Source organism: Ranitomeya variabilis, chromosome 4 (genome assembly GCF_051348905.1).
Source record: "Ranitomeya variabilis isolate aRanVar5 chromosome 4, aRanVar5.hap1, whole genome shotgun sequence".
Lineage (NCBI taxonomy): Eukaryota > Metazoa > Chordata > Amphibia > Anura > Dendrobatidae > Ranitomeya > Ranitomeya variabilis.
This window is the reverse complement of record NC_135235.1, coordinates 470,974,347-471,001,016: the sequence shown is the minus strand read 5'-3', so window position 1 is coordinate 471,001,016 and position 26,670 is coordinate 470,974,347. Positions and strand designations below refer to the sequence as shown.

The 26,670-nt window shown below is 45.8% G+C and overlaps 1 protein-coding gene across 2 annotated transcripts; it reads right to left on the bottom strand.

The window, feature by feature from the left end:
- Positions 1-14,206: 14,206 nt before the first annotated feature.
- Positions 14,207-26,070, bottom strand: LOC143769041 (avidin-related protein 4/5-like). Of its 2 annotated transcripts, none has more exons than XM_077257636.1 (4): positions 25,938-26,070; positions 22,200-22,413; positions 21,161-21,275; positions 14,207-14,277 (listed from the first exon to the last, which is right to left on the bottom strand). In XM_077257636.1, exons 1-4 carry the CDS (start codon positions 26,004-26,006, stop codon positions 14,232-14,234), a joined length of 444 nt encoding a protein of 147 aa, XP_077113751.1. In that variant the 5' UTR covers positions 26,007-26,070; the 3' UTR covers positions 14,207-14,231. The 2 variants fall into 2 exon arrangements, with proteins under 2 accessions (XP_077113751.1, XP_077113752.1); XM_077257637.1 differs by having other exon boundaries at positions 22,200-22,410; positions 25,938-26,034.
- Between the last annotated feature and the right edge of the window lie 600 nt (positions 26,071-26,670).

The following is a 26,670-nucleotide window of genomic DNA, read 5'->3' as shown; positions in this document are numbered from 1 at the left end:
CACATATATAGTATATATATATATATAGTATAGAATACCCTACATTCTAATCCAAGGTTTTGTGTGTCCAAAAAACCGCATTAGATAAAAATTGCATTTTTATAGCACGCCATATCTAATAGTTAAAGAAATAAAGGGTATTTGATGTGAAGAAATACCACAAATATAAACACAGTTTTATATCTGTTACTGGTACCCAAGTTTTGTGGTTCAAAAATACGCTCTGTATTTAGTGACTAGGCCTGTTGCCAGATTTGTGCACGCCATATCTAATAGTTAAAGAAATAAAGGGTATTTGATGTGAAGAAATACCACAAATATAAACACAGTTTTATATCTGTTACTGGTACCCAAGTTTTGTGGTTCAAAAATACGCTCTGTATTTAGTGACTAGGCCTGTTGCCAGATTTGTGCACGCCATATCTAATAGTTACATAAAGAAGGGGTATTTGATCTGAAGAAATACCACAAATATAAAACACAGTTTTATATCTGTTACTGATACACATCAGTTTGCTGTAAACCAAGGTTTGGTTGCATAAAATACGCTCTTTACCGAATAGTCCTTTTTGCAACACGCAATATATCCTCTGTTTGGACAAATAGAGTGTATTTCACCTTCATAACTAGCTTTCTAGCATAACCTTTACAATGGTGAACCCCAGGGGTAAGGGACGAGGACGTGGTCGTGGGCGTCAAAGTGAGGTTGCAGGCAGAGGCCGTAGTCCTGGGCAGGGTGACAGTACCTGCTTCTGATGGAGCACTGGAACGCCGCAGAGTACCCTTTTCTAGCTTCCTGTCCCAATTTACAGTGTCACGTGGCACACCCCTATTGGATCCCCAGCAGTGCGAACAGGTGATCAACTGGATAGCGGATAATGCATCCAGTAGTTTATCCACCGCCCAGTCTTCCACGCAGTCCACCAACGCTAGCCAAGGGAGTGGACCTCAGGATCTTTCAGCTCAACCTCCTCCCGCCCAGCCTGGCCCCTCCTTGGAAATTAGTGATTCAAATCCTGCATACTCCCAGGAACTGTTTTCCCAACCCTTCCTAGATTCACAAAGCACTGCTGAGCAGCAACCTGACCAGTGGGTCTGTCCCGATGCCCAAAATAGAGAGCTTTCCCAGTCTGTGGGTGATGAAAGTGGGGATTTACAAATAGTCTGTGGAGAGGTGTCTGAGGATGAGACACGGGTGTCAGACAGTGAGGTGCTTGTCAGTGCAGTAATTCCCAGGGGGGGAGCAGGCTGATGAATGGGAGGAGGAGGAGCCGGTGGATGATGAGGTGACTGACCCCAGCTGGGTTGTTAGGCCTAGTCAAGAGAGTGCTTCGGAGGGGGAGGCAAGTGTAACATCAGAAAACGTTGCAAGAGGTAGACGTGCGACCAGAGGGAGAGGCAGGGCCAGAGTAATTTCATCAGACAGAGGTTCAACAAGTGAACCAGTTTGGTCGAGGCCTCGGTGTTCTAAAGTCTGGAGCTTCTTTAAAGAAAGTGAGGAGGACCGACGGACTGTGTTGTGCAACCTGTGCCACACCAAGCTCAGTAGGGGAGCCACCACTAGCAACCTAAGCACTACCAGCATGCGCAGGCATATGAGTGCTAAACACCCAACTCATTGGAATCAAGGCCGTTCACCTCCTTCTGGTCGCACCGCTGCTCCTTCCCCTGTGTCACATGCTGGCTCTGCCAGTAACTCCCCAGCCCAGGAGCCCGGCACCAGCGACTCCCGCCATGCAACCACCCCTGCACCTTCACCATCCCCCCCACAATCCACCAATGTGTCCCAGCGCAGTGTTCAGCTGTCTTTGCATGAAACATTTGAGCGCAAGCGCAAATATGCCTCCACCCACCCACATGCACAGGCCTTAAATGTCCACGTCTCCAAACTCCTGAGTTTGGAGATGCTGCCCTACAGGCTGGTGGAGACGGAGGCATTCCGCAACCTGATGGCGGTGGCTGCCCCTCGCTACTCCGTCCCAAGCCGCCACTATTTTTCTCGATGTGCCGTCCCAGCACTACACCAGCACGTGTCTCAGAACATCAACCGTGCCCTGACCAACGCGGTTACAGAAAAGGTCCACTTAACCACGGACACGTGGACCAGTGCTGGGGGGCAGGGACACTATATCTCCCTGACGGCACATTGGATTAATTTGGTTGAGGCTGGGACAGAGTCTGAACCGGGGTCAGCTCATGTGTTGCCCACACCCAGGATTGCGGGGCCTACCTCGGTGACTGTTTCCCAGGATTACTATACTTCTCCCCCCTCCTCCTCCTCCTCCACAAACACCACTTGTAAATTTCCATCCGTGGACACGCCACCTTCAGTCGGCAGCTGCAGTCGCAGCAGGACCGCAGTGGGCAAGCGCCAGCAGGCGGTGCTAAAACTGCTGAGCTTAGGTGACAAGAGGCACACTGCCCAGGAGCTGTTACAGGGCATGACGGCTCAGACGGATCTTTGGCTGGCGCCGCTGAACCTGAAAGCAGGCATGGTCGTGTGTGACAACGGGCGTAATCTGGTGGCGGCTCTGCAACTGGGCAGACACACACGTTCCATGCCTTGCCCACGTGTTCAATCTGGTGGTTCAGCGGTTCCTCAAGACCTACCCCAATCTGTCAGATTTGCTCACCAAGGTGAGACGCATCTGTGCCCATTTCCGCAAATCCACCACTGATGCTGCCACCCTGAGGGCAGTGCAACGGCGCTTACAACTGCCAGCTCACCGACTGTTGTGCGACGTGCCAACGAGATGGAATTCCACCCTACACATGTTAAACAGGGTTTACCAGCAGCGCAGAGCCATTGTAGACTGTCAGATGACCACTTCCACCAGAACCGGTAGTCAAGTTAGTCAGCTTCCTCAAATCTACAATGAGGAGTGGACGTGGATGTCTGATATATGTAAGGTGTTAAGCCACTTTGACGAGTCAACACTGATGGTCAGCGGGGATGACGCCATAATCAGCGTCACCATCCCGCTGCTTTGTCTGCTGAAAAAATCATTGCTCAGCATGAAGTCTGAGGCGCATCGATTGTCACAGGAGATGGGGGAAGAAGAGTTGACTGAGAGCCAGAACACCAGCCAGTCTGTTTCTCAGAGTGTAACTGAGGAGGGAGAGGAGGAAGATGAGGATGAAGAGGAGGAGACTGTGGGCGAGACTGAAGACGGTACCCATTCCCTCTTCTCAGTTCAGCGTGTTTGGGCTGAGGAGGAGGAGTTGGAGGAGGAGGAGGAGGAGGAGGAGGAGGAAATGGAGAGTCGGCCTGTTGCGGAGGGGGAATTCTTACGTGTTGGGACTCTGGCGCACATGGCTGACTTCATGTTAGGCTGCCTTTCCCGTGACCCTCGCGTGAGAAAAATATTTTCCACCAGCGATTACTGGGTGTTCACCCTCTTGGACCCCCGGTACAAGCACAACTTTTCCACTCTAATTCCTATAGAGGAAAGGAGTATGAGACTGCATCAATACCAACTGGCCCTGGTGCACAAGCTGAAAATAGCCTTCCCATCTGACACCGCTAGCGGCAGAGGACGTGGTTCTGAGGGCCAACAAGCGAGGGAGAGGAGGGGAGCAGGCAGCTTGTCAAGCGCTGGCAGAGGATCAATCTCCAAGGCCTTTGCCAGTTTTATGTCACCCATGCAAGAGTATGCCACCAATCCACAGTCTAGACAGAGTAGAGGCGAGATTTACAGAAAGATGGTGAAGGACTACCTAGGTGACCATACCAACGTCCTGCATGATCACTCTGCTCCATACAACTACTGGGTTTCAAAGCTGGACACGTGGCCAGAACTGGCACTGTACGCCTTGGAGGTGCTGGCTTGCCCTGCCGCTAGCGTGTTGTCAGAGCGGGTCTTCAGTGCAGCTGGTGGCATCATCACCGATAAGCGTACACGCCTGTCAACTGACAGCGCTGACGCTTATCAAGATGAATAAAGCATGGATTTCTACAGATTTCCACTCGCCACCGTGTTAAAGCAGCTCAAACTGAAGTCTGTCATGTCACCGTGCCACTCTCCGTGCTGACGCTGCTGACGCCTCCACATGCTGGGTCTTCGCTACCTCCAAACTATGTAATTGTGCCACTCTGTGGCCTCAATGTGTAAGGAATGATGCTGCTGCCGCCTCAAGGGTCCGTCACCGTGCCACTCTCCGTGCTGACGCCTCCACATGCTGGGTCTTCGCTACCTCCAAACTATGTAATTGTGCCACTCTGTGGCCTCAATGTGTAAGGATTAAGGAATGATGCTGCTGCCGCCTCCTCAAGGGTCCGTCACCGTGCCACTCTCCGTGCTGATGCCTCCACATGCTGGGTCTTCGCTACCTCCAAACTATGTAATTGTGCCACTCTGTGGCCTCAATGTGTAAGGAATGATGCTGCTGCCGCCTCCTCAAGGGTCCGTCACTGTGCCGCTCTCCGGCCTGATGCTGCCTCCGCATGCCGTGCCCATAGCTGCCATGCTGTGTCAGGCTCAATTTCGGTGTGTTTCACCTGCTACCTCATCAAAGTGGGTCACTCTGTCACCACAAAGCTGTTGGCCATAATTTGGCGTAATGGTGCATTTGGGCAGCCTCAGAGGCAACTATGCATGCTGCCCCTGCTGTTTCCTGTCCATTCCAGTGTTGTTTCCATCATTTTCTGAGCTTCCCAGGTTTTTAGGCGACCTTCCCTGTGCAGAGCTTTGGTCCCGCTGAAAAATGTTCGAGTCTCCCATTGACTACAATGGGGTTCGTTATTCGAAACGAACACTCGAACATCGGGAGATGTTCGACTCGAACAACGAGCACCCGAACATTTTAGTGTTCGCTCATCACTAATGTTGACCATCATGAGCAGACTAGCCACAGGTGCCGTTACAGTCTGGTGGTTGTATAGTTCTTTACACTATACAACCTCTTTGGTGCATTTGTCAGGTTTTTCTCTCCCATAAATTTGACATGTTGGGTGATTGTTGCTATACGTCCCAAGTAAAATTGTTCTTCCACAATATGAGTGCTAAGGATACTTGTTAAATCTACGACAGTTTATGGCACTTAGCAAAAATGACACCGATTTAATAGTAGAAGCTGTTATGGTTGCAGAGATAGCAACTATGTAGCTTTCATATTGCACAGAATTACTAATAGAAGTCTGCCAAAGATTTTCATTCTACACAGAAGGGAGCAAAGTTTTGATTAAAAAAAGATGTGTTTAGCCAGGTAACTAGTGTTGAGCATTCCGATACCGCAAGTATCGGGTATCGGCCGATATTTGCTGTATCGGAATTCCGATACCCAGTTCCGATATTTTTGTGATATCAGAAATCTGAATCGGAAGTTCCCAGTGTATGGTTCCCAGGGTCTGGAGGAGAGGAGACTCTCCTTCAGGCCCTGGGATCCATATTAATGTAAAAAATAAATTAAAATAAAAAATATGGATATACTCACCCGTCCGGCGGCCCCTGGACCTTACCGATGTAACCGGCAGCCTCCGTTCCTAAGAATGAGGAGTTTAGGACCTGCGATGATGTCACGGCTTGAGATTTGGTCACATGAGCGGTCATGCGACCAATCTCAAGCCGCGACATCATCGCAGGTCCTAAACTCCCCATTCTTAGGAACGGAGGCTGCCGGTTACATCGGTAAGGTCCAGGGGCCGCCGGACGGGTGAGTATATCCATATTTTTAATTTTAATTCTTTATTTTTTACATGAATATGGATCCCAGGGCCTGAAGGAAAGTTTCCTCTCCTTCAGACCCTGGGAATCATCCAGGATACCTTCCGATACTTGTGTCCCATTGACTTGCATTGGTATTGGCGACATCCAATTTTTTGGTTATCGGCCGATACCATCCGATACCTTTGAGTATCTGAAGGCATCGCTCAACACTACAGGTAACACAAAAAGCAGCCCCTTTTTGGATACTAGAGTGCAAGGCCTCTTAAATGGGACTGTCAGCACTGAACTGTACAGGCGCTCAGTGCTTCATGGCGGGCCCAATGATTGTATGCACCTTCCCACATTTCAGCCCTTCTATAGCTCCATCAGGATTGACACTGAAATAAATCCTGGCACCAACCTTGCATGTGAGATACAGAAGCTGAGGCAATTAGTTGCTTTTTTTGCTGCACCCAAATAAATGGATTACCGAAAACAAATCTTGAACCATGCAGTGTCAAACAAGCATTTGCAGTTCATGAATAGCACAGGTCAGCCATAGATTGTCACCTTGCATAGCCACACAAGGCCCGTTCATACAATAAAAGACACAACAAACAATATATGGAAAGAATGGCCATGTCATTTATTTTTAAGTTACTTGCAAATTTAAAACACACATTTTCCCCTTTTAAAATTAACTCTTAAATAACCGGAAGTTTAACCAACCTCAAAAACCAATCCACCCAAAAGGGCGATTTTCCTCGCAAAATAAAATGAACATGACAGGATAATACATAAATAGGGGGGAGGGTGGGCGGGATCTTTGGTTTCTTCAGACCAACCGTCGACTGAGGTAAAATTCAAACGGCAGGGCTTTTTATAACCACTCAAAAAGCCCGCCAAACCCCACAACAACCAATGAAAAGCCGTTATTTTGAGCGCCAAGAAAACTGTTATTAACCAGTTCAAACCTGCTCTTGGCATTACTGCCAAAGCTTACCTCAGATTACAATTAACCCTACAGTTACCAATAAACAAAACAATGCATTTCCTTCAGGACCTGTGAGGCCATGAGACCCCCCCTATAATTTTGTTATTATGGACGGGGGAGGGCTGACATTCTGTGATAGGTGTCTGGACTGCATTATTCTAGTCTCAGCCATAAAAGTTAATAGGAATAACCCTTTTGTGTCATTAATACATGAAATGCATCTTTTACAGTAGAGAAATGTATTTCTCCCATAGGCTAATATTTTATTCTCAATTCAGAGGTAAAATTTCTGTGCAGTAAAAGCAGATTTTCCCATACTGAGATGGGTGGTAGAGAGACAGATTTGCAAAAGATTGCATTTATCAAATTTCATAACATCACTGTTTTGTGCCATCCAGCACCCAACTGCAGTATCAGAGAACAGGAGACAGATGCTGTGCTGTCAGGATTAGGCAAGTATGATATTTTTCCCCTAATTTTACTTAGTTTGCAACTGAATGAGGGCCACCACATTCTAGTCTACAGGGTCCTGTGGGGGAACATCACATCTGGGCTGTGATGACCTATGTAGGGATCATCATACTGTATAGGGGCTGTGGTGGATATTACCATGTTGAGTGCTGTGGCAGCATGTGTTGGTGATAAAAATAAAATTTAAACTGTAAATGCTATTGTGGATATCCTACTATATGGTTGGCTGTGGCTGACAATGTTGTGTAGGGGAAACTGAGGGATACACAACTTGGCAAGACAGCACAGTGGGCATAGTGTGAAGAGGGGGGCACAGAATAGATCTTGAGGCAGGGACCATATGAAAGATAGAGAGGTTAGCATGGTGTGGGGCGCAGAGTAGAGATGGAGTGTTGGGGGGGGGGGGGGGGGGGAAGAGGACTGGAGCAGGGCCAGCCATGGCATAGGCTGTGGTTCATAAGCCTAGATGGGGGTTGTAGTTCTAGCTGATAATGGCAGAAAGTGGGATGGTAATAGATCATTGAGGCAGACAGTGTGGAGGCCATATTCCACTAGAGGCCAATTTAGATCATAGTATTGACAGGTATTTTTATGCATGGGGCATTTTAATAATTCTGAAGAGCACCATGTGGGGGGGGGGGAAATGTGCTGTAGAAAAAGCATTAAGCTACTTACGGGTAGCGGCATTTCTCGGAGGCCCATGACAGCACGACGAGAGAGGGGATCCGCCCATTAGGAACAGGAAACCTACAGATACAAAAGGGCGGCACCTCTCCCCTGCATCAGTTGTATTTCAGAGCCTTGAGAGGACTACCGCGGTTAGTGGCACACAAAAATATACTTTATATACAAAATTTTAACCAATATATTGGAACTGGGTATCATACGTGAGATATATACAATATAGGAAGTGCAACCCCCACGTGAAATAGGGAGGGAACTAAGGGTGCTGTCATGGGCCTCCGAGAACTGCCGCTACCCGTAAGTAGCTTAATGCTTTACTCGGACTCCCATGACAGCACGACGAGAGAATTACAGAGATGTAACACTACCTTAGGGAGGGACTATAGCTTGCAGCACCCTTAACCCAAAGGCGAGATCAGAGGAGGCCCCTAAATCCAACCTATAGTGTTTAAAGAAGGTGGACGGGGATGACCATGTGGCCGCCTTACATATCTCGTCGATTGATACTCCAGATTTTTCCGCCCAGGATGTGGCCATGGCTCTGGTGGAATGCGCCCTCAGATTCTGCGGAGTCGGACCCCCACCTGCAGTATAAGCCAAAGAGATAGCCTCCCTAATCCACTTCGCTAGTGTGTACTTTGATACCCTGAGTCCCTTTCTAGGATTTTGGAAAGATAAAAATAACGCATTATCTTTCTTCCATGTATCGGTAACAGATGTATTCTAACAGGCATCTCCTAACGTCTAGCGTATGGAGTAGTTCTTCCTTAGGGTTGGAGGGGTTAGGAAGGAAAGATGGTAACACTATCTCCTGTGACCTGTGAAACCGAGATGATACTTTTGGTAAATAGGCCGGGTCCGGTCTGAGGACTACCCTATCTGGCAGAAACTCTGTGTAAGGGGAAATTCTGGAGAGAGCTTGTATGTCTCCTACCCTACGGGCAGATGTTATCGCTACCAGAAATGCTGTCTTAAGGGATAAGGCCTTAATTGAAGCTGATTGTAATGGTTCAAACGGCTCTCTAGTCAATGCTGACAGGACTAGATTAAGATCCCAAGGCATAGATCTATCCTTATGTATGGGTCTAGCCCTACTAGAAGCTTTAATGAACCTTGAGATCCAATAATTATTGGCGATGTTACAGGAAAACAAGGCCCCTAGGGCCGAGACTTGTACCTTTAGGGTACTAGTGGATAGATCTAGCTCTAAGCCCCTTTGCAGGAATTCTAAGATCTGTTTTATAGGTATTCCCTCTTCTAAATTAAAAATCAGAAGAGGCCAGGAATTTCCGCCAGGTTCTAGCGTAGATTGTTGTCGTAATCTGCTTTCTACTTTTCATAAGGGTTTCAATCAAATTTGGGGAGAACCCTTTGTCCTTCAGTAACGCCCTCTCAAACTCCATGCCGTTAAATGGAGATTCTTTACTTGAGGATGGCTGATCGGACCCTGGTAGAGTAAATCTGGAATGTCCGGAAGCACCCAGGGGTCTTCCACTGACATGATCCTGAGCCAGGTGAACCAGGCCCTTCTGGGCCAGAATGGGGCAATCAAAATAAGAGAGGATCGGGCAAGAGTTATCTTCCTGATTACCAGAGGTATCAGGGCCAGCGGGGGGGGGGGGGGGGGGGGAACGCATAAGCCAGCCGAAAGTCCCAACTGATCAGAAAGGAGTCTACCGCCAGAGGATTCTCCCTGGGATTTAGGGAACAGAATTTTATTGTCTTTCGATTGTCCCTGGTGGCAAATAAATCCACCTCTGGATGTCCCCATTTGTGGGCAATCTGGTTGAACACGAGACCGTTTAGAGACCACTCCCCTTGTCTCAGGGTGTTGCGGCTTAGAAAGTCCGCTTTCACATTTTCTTTTCCTCTTATATGCAGTGCGGTTAAAGATAGAAAATGGTTTTCCGCAGTCTGGAATAGACGATCTGTCACTCATTAGTGATTCGGAATGAGTTCCACCCTGGTGATTTATGTACGCGACCGCCACCTGGTTGTCCGAGAGGATCTTGACGTGGTTACCCTGCAGATATATGAGTAATTTTTTTACTGAAAGTTCAATTGCCATTAACTTTTTGGTTGGAGGAGGCTGATGTTAGGGGGTTCCATAGACCCTGAACTATCATGTCATCCATGTGTGCTCCCCAACCTGAAGGGCTAGCGTCTGTCGTTACAATACGTGTCGCCTGTGTCACCCAGGGAACTCCTGCCGATAAATTGTCATTGATTAGCCACCATCTAAGAGATGTCAGTGCTTCTGGACCCAAAGTAATCTGACTTTGCAAGGACCCTTGTAAGATTCTATCATTAACCAGTACCTCGGATTGTAAAGGTCTGGTGTGAAATTGGGCCCAACGGACAGCGGGAATGCACGAGGTTAGAGATCCTAACAGTGACATAGCTTGTCTAAGTGTCATGGATAAATTATCAGTTGCTCTAGACACCTGTTGTTGGATGTGTAACAACTTGTCGGGCGGAAGACAACACAGTTGGGTTTCTGAATTTAACAACAGTCCTAAGAATCTCTATTTTCTGGGGCTGTAATCGGGATTTTTCATAATTCACAGGTTGTGGTTACCTTTAGCTGAGAGAGGCAATGGTCTGCCGAACTCCCAACTATAAGGAAATCATCCAAATAGGGGACAATCAAGATGTCAGACTCTCGTAAGTGCGCCATGACTTCGGCCACTAACTTGGTAAACACCCTAGGAGCCGCTGATAAGCCAAAGGGAAGAGCTCTAAACTGGAAATGACGAATTTGTCCCCCCATTGACACAGCTACCCTCAGGAATCTCTGGAAGTCTTCATGTATTGGGACATGATAGTATGCGTCCTTTAAACACTGCTTCATGGTAGTTGTAGATTTAAACAACATTTTTATTGCTGAACCAATTGATTCCATTTTGAACGATTCATTGGTCAGAAATTTATTAAGGCCTTTGAGATTTATGATTGTTCTAAACGATCCATCTGGCTTCTTGATCAGAAAAAGAGAAGAGTAAAATCCCCTCCCTCTTTCTGATACTGGGATTTCAATCAAAACATTCTTGGAGCATAAGTTCGTGACTTCTGCTTCCAAGGCTGCTTGCTCAAGGGGGGAGGAACGTAAAGGGGTTAATTTAAATTTATCTCGAGGCCAGTGATCGAAGTCAAGTCTTAGACCTTTTGCTATAATGCCTCGGACCCATTTACTGTTCGTAATGTCAAACCAAGCTGAGGAGAATGCTGACAGTCTACCCCCCACAGGGATTGCTAGTCATTGGTCCGTTTTTTTCTGTTCTTTCGAGGAACGGTGAAACATATAGCCCGTACCTCTTCCGCGTCTATCCTCCCATCTGAAACTCTCTCTAGAGGGTGAGGATCCGCGTTTTTTCCCCCGACCAAATCTCCTCTTATTGAAGGGCCGGCGGTAGGATGCTGAAGACTGATTAGGAAATTTCTTCTTATCCCCCGCCTTTTCCAGCAACTCATCCAGAGTTGGTCCAAAGAGATATTCTCCTTTACACGGGATGGCGCAGAGCTTAGTTCTGGATTGAATGTCGCCTGACCAGCACTTCAACCATAAAGCCCTACGAGCCGCGTTGGAGAGTCCTGCCGCTCTAGCCGCCATCCTGACTGAGTCCACAGATGCGTCTGACAGAAAGGCCGCAGCATTCTGCATTGTTGGTAAAGCCTTCAGAATGGAATCTCTGGAAGCGCCGTCCTTGAGCTGGGACTCTAACTGATCCAGCCAGACCATTAAAGACCTGGCTGTACACGTCACGGCAACTGCTGGTCTTAGAGATCCCGCCGCCGTCTCCCAGGTTCCTTTAAGGAAAGTATCTGCCTTTCTGTCAAGGGGGTCCTTGAGGGTCCCCATATCCTCAAATGGCAATGAGGCTCTCTTTGACGCTTTTGCCACCGCCGCATCCAGCTTAGGGGTTTTATCCCATGTTTCCACAACCGGATCATCAAAAAGGTACCTGCGTTTCAATGCTGGCGGTAAGGAACCCTTTTTCTCGGGTTTCTTCCATTCTCGGAGAATCAAGTCTTGGATCTTTTCGTTCACCGGAAAAGATCTATGTTTTTTACGATCCAATCCACTGAACATCATATCCTGTTTTGAGGGCTGCGGCTTGGGTTCTTCTATACCCATTGGCCTCTAACAGACTCGACGACGTTGTCAATTCTATCCAGGGGTAGACAGAATCGTCCAGACTCCTCATCTGATGAAGAGGAGGAAGGACTTGAGTGATAGGCACCCTCTTCTCTTTCTTCCTCCGAAGAATTAGAGTCCAGGGGGGTCCTATGTTTTGAACCTCCCGCTTGGGATAGGGACCGTAGGGATTCCCTTACTTCCAAACGGATCATTTCCTTCAGGTTAGCCGCACTCACAGATTCTTCTGCTACCTAGGGGAGGACAATATAGGTGATAACTACTATCTGACCTAATGTCACTTCCACCCAACCACTCCTGTAGACCTCACCGTCTGTTGTATACAGGGGGCACATAATTTTTTGGGACAAGAATCAGGTAAGGGGACCCCACAGAGGGCACATTCCTTATGCTTTGACTTGTCCGTGCTTTTCTTCCCCTAGAATGATAAAGTATAAGGGGCCTGCGTCACAGAGTGAACTTTCACGTAGATCACTTACCCGTGCGCCAAAGTAAGTACCGGAATACGAGGGGGTTCTTTCCTAGCCGAAGCTCTGGATCCTTTTGCGGATGAGCTTCTTCGACTGGACTGGTCGCTTCTGTCCTTGTCCTTCTGACGCACCTCATCCAGCAGCAGCAGCTGCTGCTGCTCACCACCACTCTCCATGACGACTTGCGACCAAAAGCAGGGCTCTGCAGTCGTCACCTGCTTAAATCCCCCTTGGATCCGGTCAGCAGATAGGCCAGCGCTACCCTATTGGCTCAGGATACAGCAGGGAGGGCAGGAAACCTTGTGGGAAAAGCCGGCAATTAGGATGCGATGGGCGCCGCCATCTTGGATTGACTGCGCATGCGCAGACACCCGGCGACCCGGAAGCGGCTACTAACTCCGCCCCCTCACGTCACTGCACCCGGAAATGCTCCAGCACACGCTGAGAGCGGTGCAGGACGCCGGGGACGGACCGCAGCGCTCCGGGTGTTCACCCACACAGTCCTGACGCCGGCACCCCATATTCGCCGCACCACCAATGGGATATACTTACCGGCGCTGACGCTGATGGAGGCAGGAAAATCCTCCGGACTCCGCTCCCTGCTGCGAACGCCACCGCGTGCAGTCCAGCCAGGACCACCGTGGCGTCTCCAGGGTTCTCCGCACCGGCCGAGGTAGGAGACCCCCCCCGCTACCAGATTCGGTCCGGCCGGCCTGGGCTCCTTTAGATCAATCTGTAGGCACCCTTCCCTTTAGGAACAGGAAACCAACTGATGCAGGGGAGAGGTGCCGCCCTTTTGTATCTGTAGGTTTCCTGTTCCTAATGGGCGGATCCCCTCTCTCGTCGTGCTGTCATGGGAGTCCGAGTAAATGAAGGGTTCTACAGAGACAAGTTATGGTTGAGAAGAGTCTTGGCATCTGGACAAGATTGACAGAATGAACAACTGGAATCAGAAGATGTAATTTATAAAATGGTAGCCAGATGTAAAAAAAAAAAAGTTTGTGATACTGACCAAGTCTCATTAGTCCTGTGTGAACCCTAAAGAAACCAGTCTGATGGCTGGTAGCACCAACAACTCCCATCATTGCCAAGGCTATACTGGGAGGTGCAGTCTCATGCAATATACAGTTGTATATGAGGTGATTTGACATTACAGTTGATAGCTGTATTGAGCTTGGTGCTGGTCATGCATTCTTGTACTGATTGAGGGTCTAGAGTTGACTACATTATCAGAGCAATCAGTAGTACAAGAACAGCACCAGAACCACCATCACAACATTGAACATCACTAAGACTTTATACCTTAGTCTGACCAAATCCTTTGCTTGCGGGAGCTGAGGGTTTCAGGGTGGGGGCACCAAAGAACCTGCCCCATTCAGAAGTTGGAGCACTGCAATGATAACTATATGAGCACATCAGCTATGTCTTTGGTAGTGTTCTTCTAATGACCTGACCAGATTGCTGCAGTGTTCTTGACTTCTGAATGGAGCTGGCATAGCTTCTGAAGCCAGCTGTGACCTTTGAGTGGCCTGCACAGAGTCATGGAAAGTATGGCGTTATTTTAAAATTACAAATAGACCTGAACTTTGTGTGCACAATTATGTAGCTTTTCATATTAGATTGGAAGCTATAGTATTGTCACTCAAGATCATTGTGATCAGAACTCATGATTGTTCTCCCATTACTGGCCTTGTAGCATTAGAAAAGTTTGCCATGAAATTGTTAGCTTATGAACTGAAAACATTTTAACAAACGTTGACATTGTAGCATAAAAATAGACAAGAACCATGGGCCAAGCAATGTTTATTTTTTCAAACTAAAAGACATTTCTGTGGATGAAATACATCTTCACCAATCCTGCAAAAGAAAGAAAAGATAGAAATTACTTTAAGAGTCTCAAATTAGTGGCCAAGCTAAACATTAGTGGGGGGGCAAAGCAGGGCTGATTTGGAAGAAAACCTGGGCAACCCTTTTAATGCAAAATGGTTTAGATTCAAATGGACAGACAACATTAAGAGAGAAGAAGAGTGTCATAGGACAATGCCATCATAGTAGGTGTCATAGTAAAATAAAGCAGATATTTGAGGAAAGGGGACAAAGTACCATGATCAAGATAGTCAAAGATTTCATCAGCTGAGGAATAACAAGGCAATTAATTTTTATATACCAGATCCTTGTTCAAAAGGAGCTGTAACCCTCCCTTAGTGACTGAGCTCATTTTGACAGGCCAAAGGTTTTTATTTTATTTTAATTTTATTTATTTTTTATTTTTTTATTTTTTAATATTAATCTGACTAGTGTCACTTTGTGGTAATAACTCTGGAACAATTTCAGGACATTGTACGTTATTGGTAAACTTTGGTCACTACAATTTGTGTATATTTATGAAAATTTGACAATCTAAACATTTTGCAATTTTCAAAAATTTTAACTTTTTATGCCCTTAAGTCAGATCGTTCTATCACAAAACTAAACATTTCCCACATGGCTACTTTAGATCAGCAGAATTTAAGCATAAATTGTTAGGAATTTAGAAGGGTACAAAGTTAACCAGTAATCTAATCTAATTTTTCCAACGGAATTTACAAAACTTTTTGGGACCACATCACCTTTGAAGTGACTGAGGGGGTCTGTATGACAGAAAATACCCAAAAGTGACACCATTCTAAAAACTGCACCCCTCTAAACCACATTCAAAGAAGTTTATTAACCCTTCAGGTGCTTCATGTGAATTAATGGAATGTGGAAAAAAGTTTTCCTTTTTGAATGCAAAGATGGCTGGAATTGAGAGTGGATGCCATGTGTTTGGAGAGCCCCTGTGCCTAAACAGTGGCAACTCCCACAAGTAACTTAAGTTTGGAAGCACCCCTCAAGGACTTTATTCAGGACTATAGTAAAGATTTGTAACCCAATGGTACTGCACAGAATTGCTTTCATTATTGTTGAGTGCAAGTGATCGCTACTCCTGTTTGCAGCAGGGTGCTCCTGAGTCCTGATGCAAACTGAACACCAGTCATTTTGCCATCATTCCTCACCCCCACTTTTGAAAAAAAAAAACAAAAAACCTTAACAGCAAAGAATTAAAAACAAAAACAGTAATCGGACTAGGGAGAGATGACAATAAGGGTATGTGTCTACGGTCTGGTTTGCTTCAGGCTTTGGTCAGGATTTTATGCAGGTAAAATCCTGACCAAAAATGCACCTGAGGTCACTGGCAGGTCACCTGCGGTGTTCCTGCGTGTTTTGCTCATTGTAGCAACATGCTGCGTTCTGAAAAAAAACGCACCGCGTGTGTTTTTGCAGGAAAAACGCATGCGTTTAATGCACAGTGGAGACGGGATTTCATTAAATCTCCTCCACTATGCTGTAACATCTGGACGCTGCATTTTTGACGCTGCGGCTCAACGCTGTGTCAAAAACGCAGTGCTTCCTGAACGTGGACATATACCCTTACTGGCTTTTGATCACTGATAGGGTCAACGTGAACTAGTAGGAAAAGTCCCTGCTGTTGCCTGGCAGATATCAGCAGGTGTACGTCTGCTGTGTTCCCCAGCTGAAGCTTTGGAGATATTCTGATGCTGGGGTACTATAAGCTTCTCCCACCAATTGCAGTTTTAAAGTAGTAATGAGGGAATAAGGCCCCATAGCTGCAGTTTTAATGCACATCGGTGGTCATTAAGGGGTTTCTCTTTAATATATGGAAATATATAGCACTACTTCCAGTTGCTCATTTTTCCTTTTTATGTATAATAAAGCTATATCTATTTAAATAGAAGTACTGAGCAGTGACAAAAAGGCACACAATGGATATGCATGTATCAAGATATACATAAGAAATTATTATTAAAAGTTTGTATTAAAAAAAAAACCAAAAAACCACACACCAACTTTGCCCATACCATATCCCTGATTGTGCGCATGTGCAGTTGGTGCCCTGTTATCCAGGCTGCAGCATCTTCGTGCCCTTGGCAACACATCCTGTGTCCGATCATGTGATGTGGTGGCTTTGACTTCCGGGCAGCACAAGCGCTGTTCACATCAGGAGTCACTGGCATCGGCGCCAATTTTAATTGTGTGTATAAAAACTCACCGATCTTGCCCAAGATACACCCCCTGAAGAAGGAATTCAGTTCTGAAACTCACATCGGGTGCATGTTATCAAGACTAGTGATGAGCGAATATACTCGATACTCGAGTACTCAGGAACCCCCACATGTACTTATGCTGGCTAACAGATGTAAATCATTCAGCTGCGGCGCTAAAAAACAGACTCCGAGCACAAAAAAAAACCCTCAGAGGACCACCGAGCATGCTCAAGAAATCTTAAGTAACGAGTATATTCGCTCATCACTAATCAAGACCCAGCAACATTTAAAGGTATATTACTCCATTTCTCTTATATGGTGATTTTTGAGCACCATGCACATTAAAATGCACATTATATAGCGCCTTGCTGACCCTTATACACATGCACTCTTTTGTCCATAGTGTAGACAGTTGAACAGTTTATTCTATCCTTTTATACCTTGTTCACCGAGATATATAAATGTATTTCTATTTTCTTGTTTGTATATTTTGTGGTTTAGCCCACGAGTGTGACCCATATTTTTATTTGCCTGTGCATTGCAGTTATTCTACACAAACTTTGTATTGAATTTCTTCACTATTTCTCATCATTTTCCTTGGTGCAATAATATATATCACATCTTTTTAATTATACCTTATCCACCATATGCAAAATTGGTCTTTATACAAAAACTCTATTTATTTTTTATGTATATCTTGATATGTGCACATCCATTGTGTGCCTTTCTATTGTCACTGCTCAATACTTCTATTTAAATAAAGATATCTTATTATACATTCTGTTTTGGTGGTTATTTGTTTTATCATGTTTGGAGTATGGATTAGTTTCTTCCTTCAAGTGGTTCCCACTTAATTGAATACCATAGAAACACCGTGATGTGCAGAAATTATATAAATTTTAAGGAAACTGAGAATTCTTATACCATAGGGTGACACTGTTTTGCTTATCTTTGTAGGAACAAGAAGTCTTGTCCCTGCAGAAACCATTCCTCTCCTGACCCAGATGCTCTGCTCCTTCCACTCTGCCATCAACTTTTGCAGTGACTGGCAAGTTGGGCGGCACAGTCATTAAAACTGTTGCATTGCCGCACTGGGGTCAAATCCCACCAGCTACAAGGAGTTTGTATGTACTCCCCATGTTTGAGTTGGTTTCCTCCCTTATTCCAAACACATGCTCATAGGGAATTTAGACTGAGCCCCACTGGGGACTGATGACCGTATTTAAAGTGCCGCAGAATATGATGCGCTATACAAGAAATGCATAAAGTGTCACAGGAAAATTGACCTCCTGATTGCACATAGAACTTGCAAGGATTCAGCTAGTCAGTTCTTAATTGTGTGATGTCAGACCCAATTGAAAACTGAAGAATTAACTGGGCAGAAGGACAAAATGAGCAACTGTAAGCCAACAGTGCTATATAATATGACTGAATATATTAAGAGGATAAAAATTATGGGAGGATGAATCCTTCTCTAAGTCACCCTCACAGGTGTCTGGCAGCAGTTACTAGTGGTACAGGTGTAAGGAGAAAGACTGGGCTGCGTGTACCTGCACAATGTCGGGTCCGTAACTGCCGAGGCTGTGTCCACTGTTACTAGGGGAAAGAATGGGGAGTTGGATGGAACCCATGACCTGGTGAGACTGGGGGTGTGGTGAGACTGGGGGAGAGCGGGTTCCTGCCGGTCAAGAGAAAAGGCAGGGGTGCACCGTGCTCTGCACAGAGTACGAGCCGAGCGCCAGCAGAAGTTGCATCAGGGGCCCAGAGAGTCAGTGAGCACGTAGTGTTGGGTGCTCAGCTAAATGGTGTGCGCTGTTTACATTGAGAAGCAAGTGTCAGGTTAAGGGCAGAGCCAAGTACTGCAGCGCACAGGTGCTGTGAAAGGTCAGAAAGGTCCAGTGCCTGCGCGCTGCACTACTTGGCTCTGCCCACAACAGGGCAGTTAAATACACCTATGCAGGAACGTGATGGCAAGGAGTGATGAAGCAAGCAGAAAGGTGGCATCACAAGATGATGGGAGGCGCCAGACCTGCGACACCCATCAGACCGGACCACTCCCCAGGTGAGTAAAATAAAATTTTATTTCACTTGCAGGTCAGACCGGGGGTGTATCTACAGCATTAGGCCGGCCTCACACTTGGCGCAAGACAATACGCCACGTATTATACGTCCGTACTACGGCCGTAATACGGAGAAATGTTCCCAAAATATTGATCCGTAGTCAGGGTGTGTCAGCGTATTTTGCGCATGGCATTCTCCGTATGTAATCCGTATGGCATCCGTACTGCGAGATTTTCGCGCAGGCTTGCAAAACCGACATCTAATGGATTTATGTGCTCAAATGTTCGGGAAAACACACACACAGTATATATATATATATATATATATATATATATATATATATATATATATATATATAGTCATTGAGACACATATATATATTCTGTATTTAGATTTCATTCAGCGCGATATCTGTGAACAGCCGGTAATTCAATTGCCGGCTTTTCATTTCTCCTGCACAAACCCAACAGGATATGAGACATGGTTTACATACAGTAAACCATCTCATCCCTTTTTTTGGCATATTCTACACTACTAATGTTAGTGTGTATGTGCAAAATTTCAGCACTGTAGCTGCTGAAAGAAAGGGTTAAATTGCGGAAAAAATTGGCGTGGGCTCCCGCACAATTTTCTCCGCCAGAATGGTAAAGCCAGTGACTGAGGGCAGATATTAATAGCCTAGAGAGGGTCCATGGTTATTGGCCCCCCCTGGCTACAAACATCTGCCCCCAGCCACCCCAGAAAAGGCACATCTGGAAGATGCGCCTATTCTGGCACTTGGCCACTCTCTTCCCACTCCCTGTAGCGGTGGGATATGGGGTAATGAAGGGTTAATGCCACCTTGCTATTGGAAGGTGACATTAAGCCAGATTAATAATGGAGAGGCGTCAATTATGACACCTATCCATTATTAATCCAATTGTTGGAAAGGGTTAAAAAACACACACATGATTTAAAAGTAGTTTAATGAAAGAAACACACCGGTTGTTGTAATAATTTATTGTTCTCTCAATCCATCAGGAACACTCTCGCTTGGCAAAATAATAAACGCACAAGATACATACCTTCTGGTGAACCGTCTCGTCCCACGATGTAATCCATCTGAAGGGGTTAACTAATATTACAGGCAGGAGCCCTGCTAAATGCAGCGGTGTTCGTGCTTGTAATTCCCCGGCGAATGAATGAAATGTAGGTCATTGACCTACATTTCCTTCAGTCGCGGTGATGCGCCCCCTGGTGGATGTCCTCATATGACCTGGAGCGTGGGAAAAAGTTCCCAGGCTGCAGTTCATGAGAACATCCACCAGAGGGCGCCTCACCGTGACTCAATGTAAGTACAGATCCTGCTTTCCTTTCAGCACCCGGGGATTACAGGTACGAGCGAGTGGTTTATCGCAGCTCGTGCCTGTAATATTAGTTAACCCCTTCAGATTGATTACTTCGTGGGACGAGACGGTTCACCAGAAGGTATGTATCTTGTGCGTTTATTATTTTTCCAAGCGAGAGTGTTCCTGATGGATTGAGAGAACAATAAACTACTACAACAACCGCTGTGTTTATTTCATTAACACTTTTAAATCGTGTGTGTGTTTTTTAACCCTTTCCAACAATTGGATTAATAATGGATAGGTGTCATAATTGACGCCTCTCCATTATTAATCTGGCTTAATGTCACCTTACAATAGCAAGGTGGCATTAACCCTTCATTACCCCATATCCCACCGCTACAGGGAGTGGCCAAGTGCCAGAATAGGCGCATCTTCCAGATGTGCCTTTTCTGGGGTGGCTGGGGGCAGATGTTTTTAGCCACGGGGGGGCCAATAACCATGGACTCTCCTGGCTATTAATATCTGCCCTCAGTCACTGGCTTTACCATTCTGGCGGAGAAAATTGCGCGGGAGCCCACGCCAATTTTTTCCGCCATTTAACCCTTTATTTCAGCAGCTACAGCGCTGAAATTTTGCACATACACACTACTAACATTAGTAGTGTGGAATATGCAAAAAAAAAGGGGATATGAGATGGTTTACTATATGTAAACCATGTCTCATATCTTGTCGGGTTTGTGCAGGAGAAATGAAAAGCCGGCAATTGAATTACCGACTTTTCACTAACACCGCTGCGTATTTCTCGCAAGTCACACTGCAGGTCCGTGTGGAATCCGTATTTTTCTCGCCCCCATAGACTTTCATTAGCGTTTTTTTTGCGCAATACACTGACAAACGCAGCATGCTGCGATTTTGTACGGCCGTAGAAAGCCGTATAATACTGAACCGTAATATACGGCTAATAGGAGCAGCCCCATTGAGAATAATTGTGCCGTTTATTTTGCGAGTTTTATGGACGTAATTTCTGCGCTCTTACGTCCGTAAAACTCGCTAGTGTGAGGCCGGCCTTATAGAATGCTGTAGATAATGCCCTGAAAGGCAGTGGATGCATCTTGTTGTGGCCAAAACAGGTGACCGGTTCCCTTTAACCACCTCACTTGACCCATCACAACTGGACAAAAAGTGCAGTTTGAGGCAAGAGAGAAAGTTATTCCCCCCAACCCCCAGACTTTTCTGAGATTTACTGCATTGAACAATGCCATTTACCTGGTTGCCTTCCAGTTATCTTCTACTGTGGCCTTTGATCGCAACAACCACATAGTTTTCAGGACAGGGCAGTCTGACATTTGGAAACACTGGCCAACCCAAGCAGTGACTGAGCCTACAGAAAAAACAAAAAAAAAAACAAAAAACCCTCAGCATAGAAGCAAAATCCATATATTCCAAAAAATAAAAGCATGCAGTTTTATTCAAGTTGAGCATTAAAGCCAAGCCATTCTGTCCAAACAATGAGTAGCCATCTATATATAACCAACAAATAAAGTAGCATTTTGGAATGCTATAGCATGCAAACATGAAGTTTGATTTGTGTTACGGCCCTAGAAAAGTTCAGAATACTCCTCAGCAGCTACAATATGGAGATTCTCGCTACTGGGACCTATTCTGTGGCTATTCCTCATGGGCGGAGCCCAGATTTATATGGGAAGGTGGGAATTCATGTTTCTTACTGCAGTAACGCAATTCAAATTTAATATTTGCATGCTATAGCGTTAGAATGCTACATTATTTTGTTGGCTATATGGAGATGGCTACCTTAGTAAGCACCTATTCACACATGATTTATGTTTTTAAGTAATGGTCAGTCTTTTGTTTTCTGAGGCGCTGACTGAGCTCTCCACCCCTCTGTTTCAATTTTAATTACAGCAGGTATATCTTACCATATAAATATAGGTCATCAGCCCAAGATACATCCCAGCAACGAGAATTGCCTTATCGTAGCTGCCGGGTACACATGAGTTGGCAAATTTATGCTCCAAGTATTCTTAATTTCATATTTCATAGTGCAGCAATGCAATTAAAATAGCATGTTTGCCTGCTATAGCGCTACTTTTTGTTGGTTATGCCTCACTATTGACAAGCATGAATTTCTGGTCATGACTAGTCCCAACACAGACTAGGTGAGTAACATTGAAGACAATATCAAGTAACAAGTCTGCATTCTCCAAGGTTAGCCAGCACCTTCAGCAGACAACCTCTAGTAAGTGAAGAACCAAACATTTACAGACAATTTAGACATACATCTCACCTTCTCTCCATTTTATGGTCATTGTGAAGGTTGGTTGATCTCCTTGTCCTATGAGCCCAATCAGCTTACCGGTCATTAGATCACCTGCTGCACCTGGATAGAGCTCTACTGAAGAGTGTAGTGAGCCTTTAAGCTGGGATCCTTCTGCTGAGAGTTTGAGAACTGATCCCAAGGTATTCACCCAGACTCCAGTCACATTACAGTGGGCTCCCTGCTGGCATAGGAGATTATGGAGGTCACATTGTGTCTTCTACAGTCATAATTTAGAGACAACACAATAAAAAGCATAGTTAACAGCCCAGCAACATAGTATTCAACAGTCCCCCCCCTAAAATTCTGAGCATTTATCCTTTTAGTGCACATGACCAAAATAAAGTTTGTGACGCCAGGGTGCACTTAACCTCTGTGGTGCACTCCCAAGTAGTCCAGGAAATGGAGGTCACAGGGGGCGCTCTCCTACCTGCTCCCTCTGCTTCTCCAGGAAGACTCATTAAGGCCAGTCAAATTTAGCTTTTCCCATCAGTATTTGTAAGCCAAAATCAAGAGTGGAACAGGAAAAGTATAATAGAAACATATGCACCACTTCTGTATTTATCATCCACTCCTGGTTTTGGCTTACAAATACTGAGGTAAAATACTGACCAAATACTGAACATGTGACAGTGGCCGAAAGTCTCCTTCACTTTACCGAAAGCCCCAGAACCAGATCATGTGGTTTAACCCCTTTCTGCCAGCTGATGGAATAGTACGTCAGCTGGCAGATCCCCTGCTTTGAGGTGGGCTCCGGCGGTGAGCCCACCTCAAAGCCGCGACATGTCAGCTGTTTTGTACAGCTGACATGTGCGCACAATGAGAGCGAGTGGAATGGCGATCCGCCCGCGCCCATTAACTAGTTGAATGCCGCCGTCAAACACCGGCATTTAACTAGCACTCCCACCGCTGACCCCCGTCACATGATCGGGGGTCAATATAGGAAAACTGACTGAACAGCAATCTAGTCTGAACTGGTGCATAACCAAAAAAAAAGTCTTACATAGCAAATAGATGAATGGCTGCACTCAACTGTACTAAAGCAAGGAAATGTGAGATACATGAAATGTGAATAGCTTAATGGCTTGTGAAATCTATGAAAAAACACATGAGATGCTTAGCACAAGATTAGGCCAAAAAATGTGAGCCCATCCACCAAATATCAAGGTAATCTCAGATCAGATGGGTCCCTGACCTGACTGCCTAGTGTGAACACTTACCTCTGGCTAACAACATGGTAAAGCCTGCATTTATAGGAAGGTCGGAAAAACTGTTTAATGCAATAACGGGCGATCAAAAGAACGTATCTGCACCAAAATGGTATTAAAAAGTCAGCTCGGCATGCAAAAAATATAAGCCCTCACTCGACCCCGAAAATTGGAGATACTACGGGTATCGGAAAATGGTGCAATTTTTTTTTTTTTTTTTACCACTTAGATAAAAGAGAAGCTAGACATGTTTGGTGTCTATGAACTCGTAATGACCTGGAGAATCATAATGGCAGGTCAGTTTCAGCATTTAGTGAACCTAGCAAAGAAGCCAAAAAAAAAAAAAAGAGGGAGATTGCACTTTTTTTGCAATTTCATCGCACTTGGAATTTTCTTCCTGTTTTCTGTTACACGGCATGGTAAACCAATGGTATCGTTCAAAAGTACATCTCGTCCCGCAAAAAAATAAGCCTTCACATGGCCATATTGACAGAAAAATAAAAGTTATGGCTCTGGGAAGGAGGGGAGCGAAAAACGAAAACAGCACTGGGGGTGAAGGGGTTAACCATGTCCCCTTGTGTCCAAATATGGAAAACAGAACTGCTTCAATAACCCTTAAAGAGGGTAGAAGACGGGTCTGCTTACAGTTATATCAACATAGTACATTTCAAGCTCCTGCTCACATTCAGCCTCAAGGATTTCCTATCCGTCACCACAGCACTCCTATGATGCATTACATTTCCCTCACGCAGTTTCCCTCTGTATGGAAGCGATTAAGGCACATAATGCATATGGAGCGCCCCCAGACGCAGGGTAATCGGTACCGGGCCTCTGTCTCAGTTCTGGGGTTGTCATGGTGGCTAGACCTGGTCCGTGACCCTGCTGAGGGGCGTCCAATGAAAGATGTGATGGTGCGGTGAAATAACGAGGACACAGGGTTGCAGTCTCTTTACTGTAGGCTTCAGGACCCGCAATCCAGAGCACTGCTAACAGGGCTGGCTGAGACCGGCCGGTCCGAAGGCACATCCAGAGTTCCCTTTGCAGGTGGAAATCAGTGCCTACCTTCTAACGCCTGTGTGTTGTAGTACTTCCCTGCTGAGCACCACAGGATAGTCCTCACAACTATTTTGTCTGTTCCTGATGTTCTTTCTCTGTCCCCCAGATGATATGGCTAGGACGCACCCGTATGACGGGTAGGCCTGGAGTTCTTCCGGGACCCTAGAGTCGCCCCTCTCCCACGATTGCCTCCGTTATCTGCTTAGGTGATTTAGGCGAGAGCCAACCTATAATTGACTGTCCTGCCGTGGTTTGAAGTAATGCTTAAAGTCTTACTTTCTCGGCATTCCGGCCACCGGCTTTGCGCCTCAGAAGGATGTTGCTGGTCTGGGGCACGACTCCTTCTGGTTCTATCGCCTCTTTGCTGTATTCCCGTTTCTCACGCCTCCACAATACCCCTCGCTTCTTGTCCTTTCTTTGGAGTCTGCTGCTGTAAAGCACAGTCACGGTTCCGTAACGATCTGTCCCTTTTTCTAGGGCTCTGCCAGGATCCCAACCCTGACAGATCCTCTCTCAAGTTCTTCCCAGCTCCTCTCTGCCTAACTTACTGTCCAACCCCCCCAGTTTTACCAAAGTGTGAGGAGCGGCCTAATAGATAGAACCACCCCCCCTGGTGGCCAGAGTGTAGGGTGTAGTGTGTGTGTTACCTGGTCAGGTGAACTCTTAGTGCAATCAGACGTAACATCACTCCCCTTAGTGGCAGAGCGACATCACTGCAACAACCAGGACCCTGGGGCGCTGCACATACATACCCACCGGTACCAAGTCAAACAGCACATTTCATAAGTTTGCAGTCACACAGACTTATCAATTTGGAGTAAACAACCCCTTTAAATTGTGATGACAGATTCTTTAACCATCCATTGGCAGATTATAAATACATCACTCTGCATGTAGGAACCACTTAAGGTAGCTACCAGCTCTGCTACATCTGAAAGGCACATGCACTATAACTTTGGGGCATTACAGATAAACCTCAGCTGGTCTCCATATGAAGTTAGATATTCTGTATACGGATATACATTGGGGCCTAGTCTATGGGTGCCCTACTACAAAACAGTAGAGAGCCTGGTCTTACGCACAAGGAAATATGGCTATTGTACATTACTATTATGCAGTTGCAAAGAGTTAGCAACCACCATTGCCCTGCTAGAGAAAAAAAAATAAATAAATAAAATTGTTACTATTGGAGTAAAGTTTTTCAGCAGAATTAACACATTGGTTTTACCCCCATTGTACAATAGTCACAGAAGCTATCATAATAAGCGGTGATTGACATGTAGGAGAGAAGATAAATTAAGTTAATAAGATACAAAAAAACAACAGCCCTGTAGTATGACATGTATTTCGGCCCCAAGGTAGTGCTGTGTGAAGAGGTATGCAAGTCAGCAATTCCTTCACTTCAGCAAATACAACTTTCAATTATAAGGCATTAGAAACTTACCACGTCATTGTTGTAACCAGTGACCAAAAATATAGCCAACACTAATCCCTGCACACCCACACCCATCATTATACTTTTCAGTTTAGCACACAGCCTGTACTAGAGTCACGGTGATGCCTTATAAAGAGTGAAGCTGATTGCTTAACAAACCTCTTCAAGATCTGCAGCTGTGTTTTATCACTGAATGGAAAGTCTCTTGATAGGAAATTAGTAATATTAGGCTACTTTCACACACTAGCGTCGTGCACTGCACGTCGCTATGCGTCGTTGTGGCTAAAAAATGCCTCCTGCAAAATTGCTTGCAGGATGCGTTTTTTGTCCATAGACTAACATTAGCGACGCATTGCGACAAGTCACAACCGTCGTGCAACAGTTGCGTCGTGTTGCGTCGGACCGTCGGCATCAAAAAACATTGCATGTAACTTTTTTTGTGCGTTGTGTCCGCCATTTCCGACCACGCATGCGCGGCCGGAACTCCGCCTCCTCCTCCCTGCACCTTACAATGGGGCAGCGGATGCGTTGAAAAACAGCATCCGCTGCCCCCATTGTGCGTAGCTTTCACTGCTTGCGTCGGTACGTCGCAACGACGCAATTCATCGTGCGTCGTACGACGCTAGTGTGAAAGTAGCCTTATGGCTACACTGTGATTCAGGCAGAGGCAAATGGTGCATGACCAAAGTTCGCTCCTTGCAGCTGTACATGCCTGCACTATAGAAGTGAATAGAGTTTTAAA

Bases quoted from the DNA above. Each gene is read 5' to 3' on its own strand.
- LOC143769041 (XM_077257636.1), bottom strand. From the start codon at position 26,006: ATGATGGGTGTGGGTGTGCAGGGATTAGTGTTGGCTATATTTTTGGTC. The intron at 21,276-22,199 runs GTGAGATGTATG...TTTTTTCTGTAG, and splicing joins GACCATAAAATGGAGAGAAG to GCTCAGTCACTGCTTGGGTT. The intron at 14,278-21,160 runs GTAAATGGCATT...TTTCTTTTGCAG, and splicing joins GATAACTGGAAGGCAACCAG to GATTGGTGAAGATGTATTTC.